Source organism: Zootoca vivipara, chromosome 7, assembly GCF_963506605.1.
Source record: "Zootoca vivipara chromosome 7, rZooViv1.1, whole genome shotgun sequence".
Classification (NCBI taxonomy): domain Eukaryota; kingdom Metazoa; phylum Chordata; class Lepidosauria; order Squamata; family Lacertidae; genus Zootoca; species Zootoca vivipara.
This window is the reverse complement of record NC_083282.1, coordinates 5,441,417-5,455,709: the sequence shown is the minus strand read 5'-3', so window position 1 is coordinate 5,455,709 and position 14,293 is coordinate 5,441,417. Positions and strand designations below refer to the sequence as shown.

General features: G+C 44.3%; 1 protein-coding gene across 3 annotated transcripts in view; it reads right to left on the bottom strand.

Annotated features, from left to right (window-relative positions):
* The window catches only part of RC3H1 (ring finger and CCCH-type domains 1), a 68,919-nt gene that overhangs the window by 9,751 nt on the left and 44,875 nt on the right, over positions 1-14,293 (bottom strand). For all 3 annotated transcript variants that reach the window (XM_035122421.2, XM_035122423.2, XM_060276600.1), the window contains exons 11-19: positions 13,583-13,800; positions 10,431-10,822; positions 7,884-8,042; positions 6,676-6,828; positions 5,402-5,615; positions 4,160-4,253; positions 3,895-4,024; positions 2,325-2,495; positions 1,173-1,279 (exon numbers count right to left, since the gene is read on the bottom strand). In XM_035122421.2, the coding sequence (XP_034978312.1) occupies positions 1,173-1,279; positions 2,325-2,495; positions 3,895-4,024; positions 4,160-4,253; positions 5,402-5,615; positions 6,676-6,828; positions 7,884-8,042; positions 10,431-10,822; positions 13,583-13,800 (1,638 nt within the window). The remainder of the gene's footprint in view (positions 1-1,172; positions 1,280-2,324; positions 2,496-3,894; positions 4,025-4,159; positions 4,254-5,401; positions 5,616-6,675; positions 6,829-7,883; positions 8,043-10,430; positions 10,823-13,582; positions 13,801-14,293) is intronic.

Below are 14,293 nucleotides of genomic sequence, written 5' to 3'. Positions count from 1 at the left end.
GACATGGTGTCCCAAGTGGCCACTATCAATGACAATCAAAAGATCAGTACAGTCTGGTAAAATACAGAATACTCTAAATACAAATTCAGTGAAGACAGATTATGCATTCTGAAGGTAGTGGAATTGGTTTTAACTCACATTTGTTGTGTTCCACTATATTGGTTTTCTAGGCAGGGCATGTGGGTGGAAGCAAATTCCACATACAGCCGTACCTCGGAAGTTGAACGGAATCCATTCTGGAAGTCTGTTTGACTTCCAAAACGATCGGAAACCAAGGTGCGGCTTCTGATTGGCTGCAGGAAGCTCCTGCAGCCAATGGAAGCCACGGAAGGCGTTCGGGTTCCAAAGAACATTCGCAAACTGGAACACTCACTTCCAGGTTTGCGGCTTTCGGGAGCCAAAACGTTCGAATCGCAAGGTGTTCGCCAACCAAGGCACGACTGTACCTTAAAATGCATTTCTATGTTTAGACATAAAACAATAATAAATCACCAAAACAAACAGAATACACAAGAAAAAAGAGAATATATTGCCATGTTTATTTTAGTATCTTTAATCTGCCTTGTTAAGTTGCATCTGTTTGGACCTTCTCAACTCCATTTAGGGAGCAGTACCCCAATAGTGTAGGGAACCAGGTGGCGCTGTGGTTAAACCACTGAGCCTAGGGCTTGCTGATCAGAAGGTCGGCGGTTCGAATCCCTGTGACGGGGTGAGCTCCCGTTGCTTGGTCCCAGCTCCTGCCAACCTAGCAGTTCGAAAGCACGTCAAAATGGAAGTAGATAAATAGGAACCGCTACAGCGGGAAGGTAAACGGCGTTTCCATGTGCTGCTCTGGTTCACCAGAAACGGCTATGTCATGCTGGCCACATGACCTGGAAGCTATACGCTGGCTCCCTCGGCCAATAATGCGAGATGAGCGCGCAACCCCAGAGTCGGTCACGACTGGACCTAATGGTCAGGGGTCCCTTTACATTTACCTTTACCCCAATATTGTAATATGTCACAACCACTAGTTCAAAGCAGAGCATAGACAGAGATGGTAACTGGGCAAAATAAATTTGACAGGCTACTGTGTGCTCTGTGACTGCATATGTTTGCATGGTGATAGTGCTCCTGTTGTGACCCACCTTGGATCAGGCTGTGACCCACCAGTTGAAGACCAGTGCTATTACCTGAATGTAAGTGCAACATCCTCAGCTGGTACCTTGCTTTGCTGTCCATTTTCTGTCTGCTTACTGGCACTCACTTTGCTTTTCACTTCCAATGAAGACTGACTCTCCTAGGGCAAGAATGGGAATATGTACAGTTCACTAAATGCAGGTAAGAGGTTTTCTATGCTTGTTTCACAGATGAGGAATGGGATAATTCTAAAACCACTGCACAAACCAACTCACACAAAAGCTGCAGGGCAAGGGAACATCTGAGACATATCTGCCCTGTCCATTTGTTCAGGATACACAAAAGCACATGTATCAAGCAGCAAAAGCTAAAGAATTCTATCACCACAGGCTTGAAAACCACTGCTCCATTTCCAAATGTCAACTAACAGGTGTGGTGCCCAGGCTGCAACACAGTGCATGCAGTGGGACAGTTTTGAACTCCAGGAGCTCATCATGAGAACTCCTAGCCAGGCTTCCTAGGAGAGTCTAAATATGAGACCGTGTTGATCCATTTTATGATAAATATCCAATTTTATAGGGATCAGCTGACAATTATATAATGGTGAGCTGGCAAAGGTGGTGTAGTTATCAGCATATGGAATTTGGCTAGGGAGACCTGGGTTCATATCCCTGATCTGTCAGGTGACATGACCTGATGTATTGGTGCTTACTTCTGACTGCACGTGTTCAACTTGTATCACACACTAAGAATTAACAAAAATAGATTTAGTCCGCTGAAATGCAACCTTTAGCTTCCAATTAGAAACACATGCAATCATGCAAAGCAGTATTACTATTTAAACTGCTAGTGTGAGGTAGGAATACCCACCAAGGAAAGAGTTACCTACCCTCTGCTTGATTACTTTCCTCATTCTCCAATTTCCTCTATGCTAATCTGTCCCAAATAGTAGTAAAACTTGAAAGCCTCGTTATCACCTCATTCACTTGCCAAGGGGGGCGGGAGTGAGCCTTTCAATTACCCTGGCACTATATAATATATTATAAGGGGGGGGGGACCTGCAAAGCTACAGAAGTCAGAATATTTAAATTAAATAAGAAGAGTTAACACGGGAAGCTGTTATCTAGAATAACACCTTTGAGGAACTCACCCAGCAACAGCAGTTTCTTTTTCAATCTGCTCTGCTCACCCTGCTAAACACTCACCATGCTCAGCTCCCGGGTTCTCTTCCCGATCTCCCTCTCCACCTGGTGCAGCTCCAAGCTCAGCTGTTCACTTGAGATCATTCCAGGCCACTTAGGAGGTGGCGGTGGGGGCTGTGGCTGGCCTGCCAAGGGGGTCGCCTCCCTCTGCAACAGCAGCCTGTTACTAACAGCCTAAATGCACAAAGCGAAGCACATACACAACTGAGCACAGAAAAAACACCATGCAGACATGAGGATGAGGCCAAATTTCAAGAGTATTGCTTGGTTCCCAAAACCCAACCTTCCTTCTTTCTCATATGAAATACACAAATTGGTCATTACTCCCAAGAATGTTTCACACACCCATGAATATAATCTTAAATCAGAAATATACAGTAGCTTGTGAAACATGCAAGCCCTTTCCCCAAGCTTTGTGAACAATCTTTCATTTCAGCTCGTAGCGTATGTGGTGATGCCTGGATCCATGCTCTAAGAAAGATGTGAGACAAAAGCAAACAGCACTGACACAAGACGTTCATTGCTGAATCAGGCCAAGGGTTCATTTAGTTCAGCACTCTCTTTCTGGAAGGAGGCAGCCAGGTGCACGTGGGAAGCTCACAAGTGAGAAAAGATAGCGAGCACCATCCTGCTGTTTCCCCCCCAAAATTCATAGGTACACTTGGAACATGGCGGTTCCATTTAACTGTCACAGTTATTAGCCATTAAGAAACCAGCTCTTAGTGAAGCTATCCAAGCTAGACGCCATCACTCCTCCTTGAGGTAGTGAATCCATGTTCTTTTCTCTGTTCTGTCCCTACTGTCCACAGATTTCATTGCGTGACTGAAAGAGAAGCACGGTGGTGTGTCCTGTTTAAGCTTTGTGCAAAAATCTGACACGTGCCGGGATTGGCCACCTTGCTCAAGGCGTCTCACTGTAATCAAGTTTACTGCAAGCTGGTGCTGTGGTGAAGCTGACTTAACCAAGCATCTGACTAGAGTCCTGAGACCCCATGCACCCCACATCCTGGTTTTGAAGCAGTGGCTTTCTGCGATTTCTTGGAAGCTTACTAGAGGTTACTTAATGAGAAGGAGGTGATGGCAGTTAAGCTTCCTTAAAATATAGTTTCCCTATCACCAGTGATCTTCCCTTGCAACCTGTAGTTGCAGGAGTGGTGCTCAAGAAGTGTTCATAAAGGGCAGCAGGGAGGCCAAATAGGTTTGGTAATCAGCTGACTGCGTCCTAGAACATCCTCCATGTTACGTAGCAGTGCACAGGAGTCTGCAGCAAATCATTCAATGTTGATTGAGTTGCTCCTAGCCTGAGAACCACTGCACTAAAACAAATTATTTCTGCCTAATTTGGACTGATCTGTACCTAGCTGAACAAATAAAATATAAGCATACTGGTATCTAAATGACATCTGAAATTAAGAATTGAATTATATATACATATATATGAAAATGTGTTTGAATGATTTCATCTTAAAGGTCTTAGCACTGAAGCATTAATATTTCAGAAATGTCTGTCACAAAATAGTTACAGGCATCTTTGGTGTTTGCATATTATCTAGTGCAATATTAGGTAACTAACCTCCAGTCCTCGTGTCTGCTGGCTAATCTGATGGTTTAGCTGCTGCAGTTCAAGTCGAAGCTGCTGTTCCCTCTCAGATGAGGGCAAAGGCTTCCCATGGCCAGCCACGTCTGTCATAGACAATCTCTCCCTTTGATGACAGAGAATTTGAAAAAGAAGCAAATGTTTCAGTTCTCCCTTTTCAAGGCATTAGAAAAGACAAAAACTTGTATAGTATTGTCCACCCAAACACAGCAGGTTTGGATCCTCGTTTGGACACTCTTACCTGTCACTAGGGCGTCCCTGAGAAGAAGGTATGTTTTGATGAGGTGAATATGGCGAACCTCCCCATGCACTGTGTGTTTCATAAGGGCTGTAATCTACAAAGCAATTGGAAAGGGCTATTAAAAAGTGCTGATTCAAATGACTTATATTTATGGTAGAGAAGATGAAGTTGCACAGTTGCTAAGGCAATGTATGTAATATTAACTGATTTTTCTTTCCTTTTGTGAAAAAATGTATATTGAAGAAAGTCTGCAAAAATACTGACAGATCTGGGTCATATTTCCATCTCCTTTTAAAACAGCCACCATAAAATGTTTGGTGACTGGGATGGGAATGGAAGAAAAGACCAAAGAGCAGTTGAACAACACCACAGAGAATGTTGGAGACCTTTAAAATACCCATTCCAGCTTTCAAAAAAGAAAGATAGATCTGCAGAGGGAGCAAAAAAAACAAACACTCATTACTTCTAGCCTGGGGAAAGGCTGCTTACGTAGGCTAAAGGGGTATTGGCAAAATCTACGCTGACTTTTGCATGTAGGACATAAACCAGGCATCCCCAAACTTCGGCCCTCCAGATGTTTTGGACTACAATTCCCATCATCCCTGACCACTGGTCCTGTTAGCTAGGGATCATGGGAGTTATAGGCCAAAACATCTGGAGGGCTGCAGTTTGGGGATGCCTGGACATAACATTTAGAATTTGCTTATATGTCACTAAAAGGCTCACTCACAGGTTTGCCACAGTGAGTATGCTGAGTAAGTGGCAGCGCAGCAGGGCCATGTATCCACTTGGTACAGTGTGTGTCCCAAATGCCTCCCTATGCTTCTCTGTCCAAACTGCCCCCACTTAAGCTGAAATCACTATACAAGGCAGAGCTCCCATCTTCTTCATGCTGCAGACAAGCACTGGGACTCAAGGAGGAACTTCAGGCACGCTCAAGGGTTTACATTAGCTCACAGAGAATTATTAAAAAGTCTCTCCCTATGTCATTTCACAAACCCGTTTTCGGATTTCTCAATTTTTGAACCATTTGCCACATGGCATACAGGCTTTAGTTGAAGAAGCACAGGTACAAACACCAACTAGCTGTGGAATGTCTCCCAAGGTTATGGCTGAAGTGAGGAGGCTCCTACAGGAAATTCTAAATTTGTGTGTCTATTAGCAACTCCTAATTCTACACTTCAGGACTGATGAAAGCCTACTGCAAAAGAAAGCCGGCCTCCAAAGGGGTACACTGCATACCTGAAATGTTGCCTGGCTTTGTAGATGCCCCTTGGACTGTCATGGCTTGCATGGGGCCAGGGTTCTGATACATCGCCTTAGATGTACGTGAGATGGCACCAAACCTTGATACCGTAGGCCGATCTCCAAATGGAATAAGATCATCGTCACCAGTCTCTGCTGCTCTCCTCTGCAAATCCAAACGCTGGTCTCGCATTCCCTTGCTATCCACGTTCTGGGAGGGTGAACCAAAAATAGGGGATTATAAGCAAGATTCTCCATTTTAACTAACTCGTCTCAGTAAGAATAAAATTATCATTTCACAGGGAACTGGGGGTGGGGGCACATGTGCAGAAAGACCCTGTTCCAACAAATTTCTTTCAAAATCTAGATACACTTTTAAAAAATGAACACCTTCTAGGATTTCTCTTGGACCCTTTAATATTTTAATATTCTATAATATTTTATGTGGCTGCCCAAACCACTACCAAAGACAAATTGATATTAAAGATAAATTAAAACATTTATATACTGCTGTTCCGTTGGAAGGTTATACCGTTGGAGCCCACTATTCTCCTTCTTCCCAGAATGCAGTACAGTGGTACCTCTACTTACGAATTTAATGCGTTCCAAACGCACATTTGTAAGTAGAAAAAAATTGTAAGTCGAATCCCATAGGAATGCATTGGGAGAAAAAATTCGTAAGTAGAAAAAATCCTATCTAAACTGCATCCAAGATGGCGGACGGAGCTCCATTCGTAAGTAGAAACATTTGTAAGTAGAGTTATTCGTAAGTAGAGGTACCACTGTATCTCTCACACAGCTGAGGATCTCCAAGAGGAGCAGAACACAGTCAGGGCTACATCCAACCCCGTTCTCCAATTCTGGTTAACCCCACCACCACCACACACACACCATTAAAAAATGTTGAAATGTTGCCCTCATTTTACTTGAGTGCAAATGGAGTGGCAGAAAGACAGGAAGGGGGGCGTTTTGGCTCAGCACACACAAGTTGATGAAGGAGGCAAGGCTAGAGCAGGGAATCAGATAGAGACACAGCAAACAGCTTTCTCGGAGTAGATACCTTTTTCTCTTTTCACAGCACACAAACAGTTCTCTTGTGACACATGGTTCAGAACCATAACACTAACGTGGTCCACACCTTTTAACAAATAGTCTAGAGCTAGGATTTACTGCATGCTAAAGCCAACTTATTATAATCTGCCCTTCTGGTACAAGGTCCATTTGAATAGCACCCTCTGGCACTGATCGTTTGGTCTTCTCTGCATGCTTACCCCCATCTCAACAAGTCCCACTGCTGCTGTGTCTTTGGGTTTTGCATCTTTGGTTCCAATGTAGGAGCCAATGGTTTCACATGACCAGGGAGAGTACTGGCTATAATCATTTCCTTTGTATTTGCCAGCTACCTTCAGATCTTCATCTATATACTGCAAAAAAACCAAAGTCCATTTTTGTAAGTGAAGGAGAAGAATAACATTCAGTTATTGCAATAGTACTAAAATTAAATTTTAAAAAATCCTATGTGCCTCCACTAAACTTCTAAATTGACTCTGAAATAGCACAAGAGACAAAGTGGTTTGAAAGTGTTCAGACACTTCCAGTATGGCTATTGTATATGGTATTTCTTGCATAAATTTGCATAAAATGTAAATAAATGCGCCCAACATCACAAGCCTAGTTAACACCATTCTAATATTTAATGGGAACATGAAATATGGCTGTTAATACAAAAAACCTTCAAATATAATGAGTGCATTCAATGTGCCACTAAAATTGGGAGGCCATTCTATTGGACTGGCTTATTTAGAAGTCAGCTCTAAAAAGGGACACTGATGGCACAGTATTTCTCTGAAGCTCTCATTACTATGTCTCTAGCCCAGTTTAGACATGATGCATCTGAAGCATGGTGGGCAAGTGAGAGTACGCCTTCTTTCCCCACACAATCTGACAAGACCCTCCTGTTTCCCAAGCCACTGAATCTCCACATGTGGCATAACATTTAAATAGGGTGCACATCTTTAAAATCCAATGTGCATAGGCTCAGATCATGTGGACAATTCTAAGCAATTCATGCTGATCATGCTGTTCTGTCCAATGCATGTGTGTGCACTCTCTCTCCTACACATGGCTGGATGCAGTGAGATTCTGGCAGGACATGGTTCAAATGCACCTTTCTCCCTGCATGTCAGTTTACATTCATTGTTCATTACCAGGCATGTCCAAAGTCTGTTTCAGGGGCCTAATCCAGCCTGCCGGTTGGTTTAATCCTGGGTATAAAAATCCCCGGAAAAGCTCAGCTTTTGGGGTAAAATTGTAGAAAAGGTCAATAACTTCAATCCTAAAAAAAGGTCAACAACTTTGGTTGGCCCTCACGCATGTTCACGTCATCAAATCTGACACCCCTGTTCATTACTAAACCTACTTCCATGACTATTACTAAAGCAACAGCTATATTTTAAAATCATTTTAAAAACATGTTCACCTCATCAGTGTGTAAAGAGTGAGGCAGAGTTGGTGATGGTGCAAAAGGAGGTGGGGAGATGACCTTCCTTTCCTCTAGCTGGGCCATGATCTCCTTTCGTCGTCGGTGCAAATCATCTAGACTGGGATGAGGCTGAGGGGGAGGCCGGCTATAAGGCTCCTGAAGACAGAATATCATTTTGAAAAGTAATACTTAAAACATTTAAAATTTAAGACACAATCAATTATCCATTCTACATGTGAATCTAAAGCTGCAGCCCACAATCCACAATTGTTAGACATCAACGACAATGAACAAGACTAAGCACGGAGGGGGTGTATTTTTGTCCAAATCTGAAGTCTAGAATGCTTTATATTTGAGCATTCTGCTCCTCCAAAACTCTGGAGTTGACCATAATAGCCTCTGCAATTCACTCCAGAAGGGGACAGTATTCCCCTTGATTCTCTGCAGAAATTCAGTTCTAAGACAGAGACTGTACTCTGCACCCTGTGTGGCAAAGTCTCCAATGATGTGTAAGTAAAGAAGTCCCAGCCCTCAAATTGGAGATCTTTGGATGAGGATGTGCTAGAACCCCACTTTGTATGCCTCAAGACCTCAGAGTCAGGCTGGAAGAAAATATCATCTTGTTCCTCTAACAAAAATGCCCGTGTTTCTGGAGAAAGTCTAAGCTGCCAGAAAGGAGCGGGTCTTCGCTCACCAATGGAAGCTATGGTTCTGGTCCAGAATTTTTTGAGTGGGAATACAGTGCAAACTTGACCTCTCATTTTCAGCAACTAAGGGCAAGCCGTCCCTCTCTGTATGTCCCACATGGGTAGCAGAGGCAAAAAGAAATGATAAAAATTAAAAAATAAATAAATGTATTTTTAATTACAGTGGAACCTCGGTTTACGAACACCTCGGGTTACGAACATTCGGTTTACGAACAACCGAAACCCGGAAGTAAGTAACCCGAGGTGTTCGAGGCCAAGGAAGGCCTCCGCTGCAGCACCGGAGGCCCTCAGATGGCTTAGCGGAGGCCGGGGCCTCGCTCCGGACCTTCGCGGAGGTCCTGATTCAAGCCTGGGCCTTTGCGGAGGTCCGGATCAAAGCCCCGGCCTCTGCGAAGCCATCCGAGGCTCCGTTGCTGCAGCGCAGCCTCGGATGGCTTCGCGGAGGCCGGGGCTTCGTTCCGGACCTCCGCGGAGACCCGATCCAAGCCTGGGCCTTTGCGGAGGTCCGGATCAAAGCCCCGGCCTCCGCAAAGCCATCCGAGACTGTGCTGCAACAACGGAGCCTCGGATGGCTTCGCAGAGGCCGGGGCTTCGATCCGGACCTCCGCGGAGACCCGATCCAAGCCTGGGCCTTTGCGGAGGTCCGGATCAAAGCCCTGGCCTCCGCGAAGCCATCCGAGGCTGCGCTGCAGCAACGGAGCCTCGGATGGCTTCGCAGAGGCCGGGGCTTCATTCCGGACCTCCGCAGAGGCCCCGATCCAAGGCTGCTTCCCTTCTTTCCCCCCCGCCCACCCCCGGACTACCCTCTTCTCCACTAGGCGGCCGCTGGTTTTCTCCCCTTTGCTGCCGCCGCCGCTTCAGGTTCATGTTCGCTTCCCCCCCCCATCCGCCAGCCATTTGGGGGGGGGCAGGAGGGCTATTAAATCTCAGGGTCGTGGGCAAAAATAATTGCAGGGGGTTCAGCTAGATGACCCTGGGGGCCCCTCCCAGCTCTAAGATTATGGGAACTTGGAGCGTCCTACAGAGGCCCCGCAATTGGCCTCCAGCTGCAGAGGCCCAGAGGCCTCCACAACTGCCCCGCAGGATGATGTCCAGCAGGTAGCTTCCCAGCCCCAAAGTTAGGTAAGAAAACACTTTGTTTTTTGCTTTTGTGACTGCGGCTTGTGGCTTTATTTTTGTGACTTTTTTTTGTGACTGTGTGGAACCCAGTTCAGCTACTGGTTGATTGTGTGGCTGCAGAAATGGATAAAAGCCCCCTATCCAAACTGACTATCATCAGTGGACATAAGGGACAATACTGTCTTAATTATTTTATAGTGCAGTACATTGATTATTGCCTTCATTTTATGGATCAATGGTCTCATTAGTAAAATTTGTGTTAAATTGCTGTTTTAGGGGGTGTTTTTCATCATCTGGAACGGATTAATCCACTTTCCATTACTTTCAATGAGAAAGTTCGCTTCAGTTTATGAACAGACTTCTGGAACCAATTGTGTTCATAAACCGAGGTACCACTGTATAAAGGTTTCAATTTTTACCTTTTGTTATTGCAGAATCTTAGTTTCTCTGATGTACATTTTTATTTAATTTAAATGAAACATACATATGGGCCTGATCTAGATGAAAATCCCTACTTGGTCATGAACTTACTCAGTTGCCCTAATCAAGCCCAACTTTCTACTTCTCCCTTGTGTAAAATGGGATTACACAGAGCTTCTGCAAGAATGAAGACTGTATAGCATTTCGTAGACTAAAATGCCAAGCCCCCCCCCCCAAAAAAAACCAGACAGACAGACAGACAGACAAACAAACAAGAAGTGACATATAGAACTCATACCCTGTGATATGAAGGTCTGATCTGACTCAGATGTGGACCAACTGGATAGTAGCCTTCCATTTGTGGATATCTGTCTCTTGTTTCAGGTACATATGGTGACACAGCTGGTGGAGGAATTTCGATGGGCACAGGGCTTCCTCGGATGATTTCTTCCCTCTGGTATGGCTGGGGAGGGGGGTACATGCGCCGGCTGTCATAATGTGGAGGGTACATGGGTTGTCCCATAGGAGGATATTGTTGGGGCTGTGCAGTGTACTGAGAATTCACCATGCGATCCTGAAGGTATGGTGGGTAATGTTCTAAATAAGGAGAGCCTTGTTCAGGAACAGACGGTGGAGGCCGGACAAATCGAGACATACACTGCGAAGGCTGAGCTGCAGGATAATATACACCTAAATGCACAAAATAAAAATTCGGAAAGCTGCTTTAAAGCAATTCACTCTTTCAACTGCTTCAGAGAACGGAAGTGGCAGTAAGTTGTCACTTTAAATCTCCTTTCACTTTACGTTTGAAGATGTTAATCCATTTTTACCAAGCGACAGCTGTTTGGAAAGAGCTTGGAAACACTTTGCATTATAACAATAGATCATCACTTGCCTTAACTTTGGGCCAATGGTGTTTTATAAATTACCATGAGGAAAACATGTGGAAGCCCCTCAAGGAGCCACTATAACTATGGGCCAATTCAGAGAGGTCCTCTCAGCAGTGATGCTAACAGGACAATTGCTCATCTACTCACCCTGCTTGGGAGTATGTGGCTCCCTTAGACACTAGCAGGAGCAGGAAGTCACCAGGGAGACCCTGCCCTAAGAAGCCAGGTGATGAAAAGGGGGTTGCATGGGCAATAATGGCAACAATGCTGAGGGGGCTAGAATGGAATGTATCCTTTTCTAAAAACATTGACAATATTTTGTGTTGAGATCCTGCAGGAAAAAGGGATTGGTGGTGTTGTTGCACATAGGAAAACAGCTTCAAAAGGATTAGATTGTCATGAAAGCTAGTGGGATGAGATAAAAGAACCTAGAGAAGGCGAGCAACTTTGTATCATAGGATTGCCACCTTTCACTATGTTTTCAAGAAATGGATTAATTCTTGGGAGTGGTACCTATTTCTAAATATATGGCTGACACTCAACGAAACTTCTGCAAGTGTGAATGCTTCCAGTTGGTGGCAGCAGTTTTCAACTCTGAAAGTTGCTACATCTAACCAGACAGCTGCTCTCTTCTGGCTTGATGAAATAAAATAAGGTATTTCCCTACCTGCAAAAATTCACTTAAAATTTTCAATACAATTTGTAAAAACAACAACTCACTTGGGTCTTCTTAAATGGTGGAGTGGTTGTGCTTATACACAAGATTTTAGTCAGAACGCCAAGTAGTGATGTGTTGTTGGGATTATAAGGAGAGCTGGTCATCCCTTGTAATTCTGAATGTGTGAACCTCAACAATCTGGGACCACTTACAAATGTGGATTCATGATGATTTCAGTTTTAGTTTAACAAAAAGCAGTTATCTAGCTCTCCTAGTTACAAAGCATCCTCTGAAAAATGTGCATGTCGCCTTTTGCAAATGTGCAAAAGTTTCCACCAGCGTTTAGGGATGGTATCCCTTTTTCTTGCTTTACTTCACTTCTTGCCTTGTGATCCCAAGCAAGTACATACACATCCCTTTTGCTTTTCATTCATACATTTCTCTATCCCTATACAGACACTTTCCCTCATCACATAACTCCAAATCCTGCACTTATCTGGTTCAAGATAAAGCATGCAACTGTAAAAAAAAAAAAAAGTTTACGCAAATTATATTGATCATTCTGAGACCAGATGTTGAAATGTCTGTGTAAAGAGTTAGGTTATATTTTGTGCTATACATGAAGTGCTACAATGATAGGATGTTTGAACACACAACTAAGAAGGGGGGTAGAAAGGATATTTTATCAGCATTGATAGGTAGGGTAGGAGACAGCTAAGCAGCAGGTGTCAAATATTGGGGTAGTTTATCTGAAATCCACTGCAGAGGGCAAGAAATGCATTCGTACCTTGGATCCCAAATGCCTTGGTACTCAGACATTTTGGCTCCCGAATGCCGCAAACCTGGAAGTGGGTGTTCCGGTTTGCAAACATTATTTGGAACCCTACTGTTCGACAAGGCTTCCACAGCTTCCAAATGATTTGGTTTCCAAACGTTTTGGAAGTTGAACGGACTTCCGGAACAGATTCCGTTTGACTTTCAAGGTATGACTGTATATGGCCTAGCAAAATTAAAGTACAAAAAGGTATCCCTCAATAAATTTCTTTATACACACAGGGCCTGCTTACCATCCACAAAGCATTCCCTGGAAATAGTTGGTTAGGTGAACAAGTCCACAATTTCAACTGATTCCTATAGGAATCAGTGATCTTTCTCCCTCTCCCACCATGGTTTCTTCCTAAAACAACTGCAGCCAACCAGCAAAAGAGAGACAAAGGAAAAGCTAATTTGTCCGACCTCTCCTGCTCTCTGATTCATCCAATCTTTCTCCCCATTCCATGGTTTCTACTTGAAAATGGCTTGACCAAAAAAAAGCACAAGTAAGGAAGTGGGCAAGTTCCAGCCCTTTGGATCTCTATCTGTGGAGTGTATAGCAATGTTTGGGCATACAGTGGTACCTCCGGTTGTGGACGGAATCTGCTCCGGAGGTTCGGTTGGATCCTGAGGTTTCCGCAACCTGAGGACCGCTTCTGCGCATGCTACCAGGTTTGCCGCTTTCGCATCCTGAAGTTTACATAACCAGAGGGTTACGTAACCGGAGGTACTACTGTATTTCCTATGTTTGGATACGTGAATTGGTAGATAATGAGCAGGCTGATAGCAGGACGTGTGTATATGACACCTATTTTATTAACACTCTTTGCCAACCTTTTTAAATCTAGATGATCTAAAAGGCTGGAAATTGGAAGTACCAGACTGAAAATTTAACACTAACATAGCAGTCTTAACCATTGTCTTCTCAAAAGAAAGTCCTACTGAATTCAATGGGGCTTACTCACAGGTAAGAGGTATCTAGCACCCCACAGTATCTAGCACCCCATCCTTCATCTAGGGCAAGTAAATAAATAAATAATATGTAAACCTTTGCCACAAGCCCAAATTTTACCCAGATGGCATTGTTACCTGATTGGTAAGGTGGAGATTCAAATGGTGGACCTGCTCCCCGAGGATCTGGGTAAAACACATCTGTTTGTGGAGCTGGATACAACTGGGAGCCTCGTGGCACCATTTGGAGCTGCTTCCCAACAGATATTGGAGGCAGGTCTGCAGGTCCTCGGGGGGCCACTGGGTGAGAGTTCACTGGTAAGGCAGATAGAGAACTCTTGGGAACGGATTCCAGCCTAAAAGAGATCCAACACAACATTAGAGCAGCTACAAACCTGGGATGAATCCCCCCGAGTATTGCTGCTTTGGAGCCTACATTGATTTGTACATTGACTTCTCAGCAACCAAGCATATGCAAGAGGTAGCAGAAGATGGAAGGTGGAAGCATCACCAGCAGATATTAAGGGAGTCCAGCTAGGGTTCCAGAAGCTACGGCAATCCAGCTTACAGAAACATCAAAAGAGCCCTGCTGGATTAGACAAAAGACCCACTTATTCAAGAAACCTGTTCTTATCAGGTGCCCATGGAAAGCAAGCACTATCCCCCCTTGTGATTCCCAGCAGCTGGTATTCATTGGCATGCTGCATCCAATGCAAGGGACAATACACAGCCATCACGGCTAGTATTCATGGTTAGCTTTGTCCTGCATGAATTTGCCTAAATCCCTTTCAGAGACAACCAAGTTTGTGGCCATCACTACATCTTGTGGGGGCAAATTCCATAGTTTAA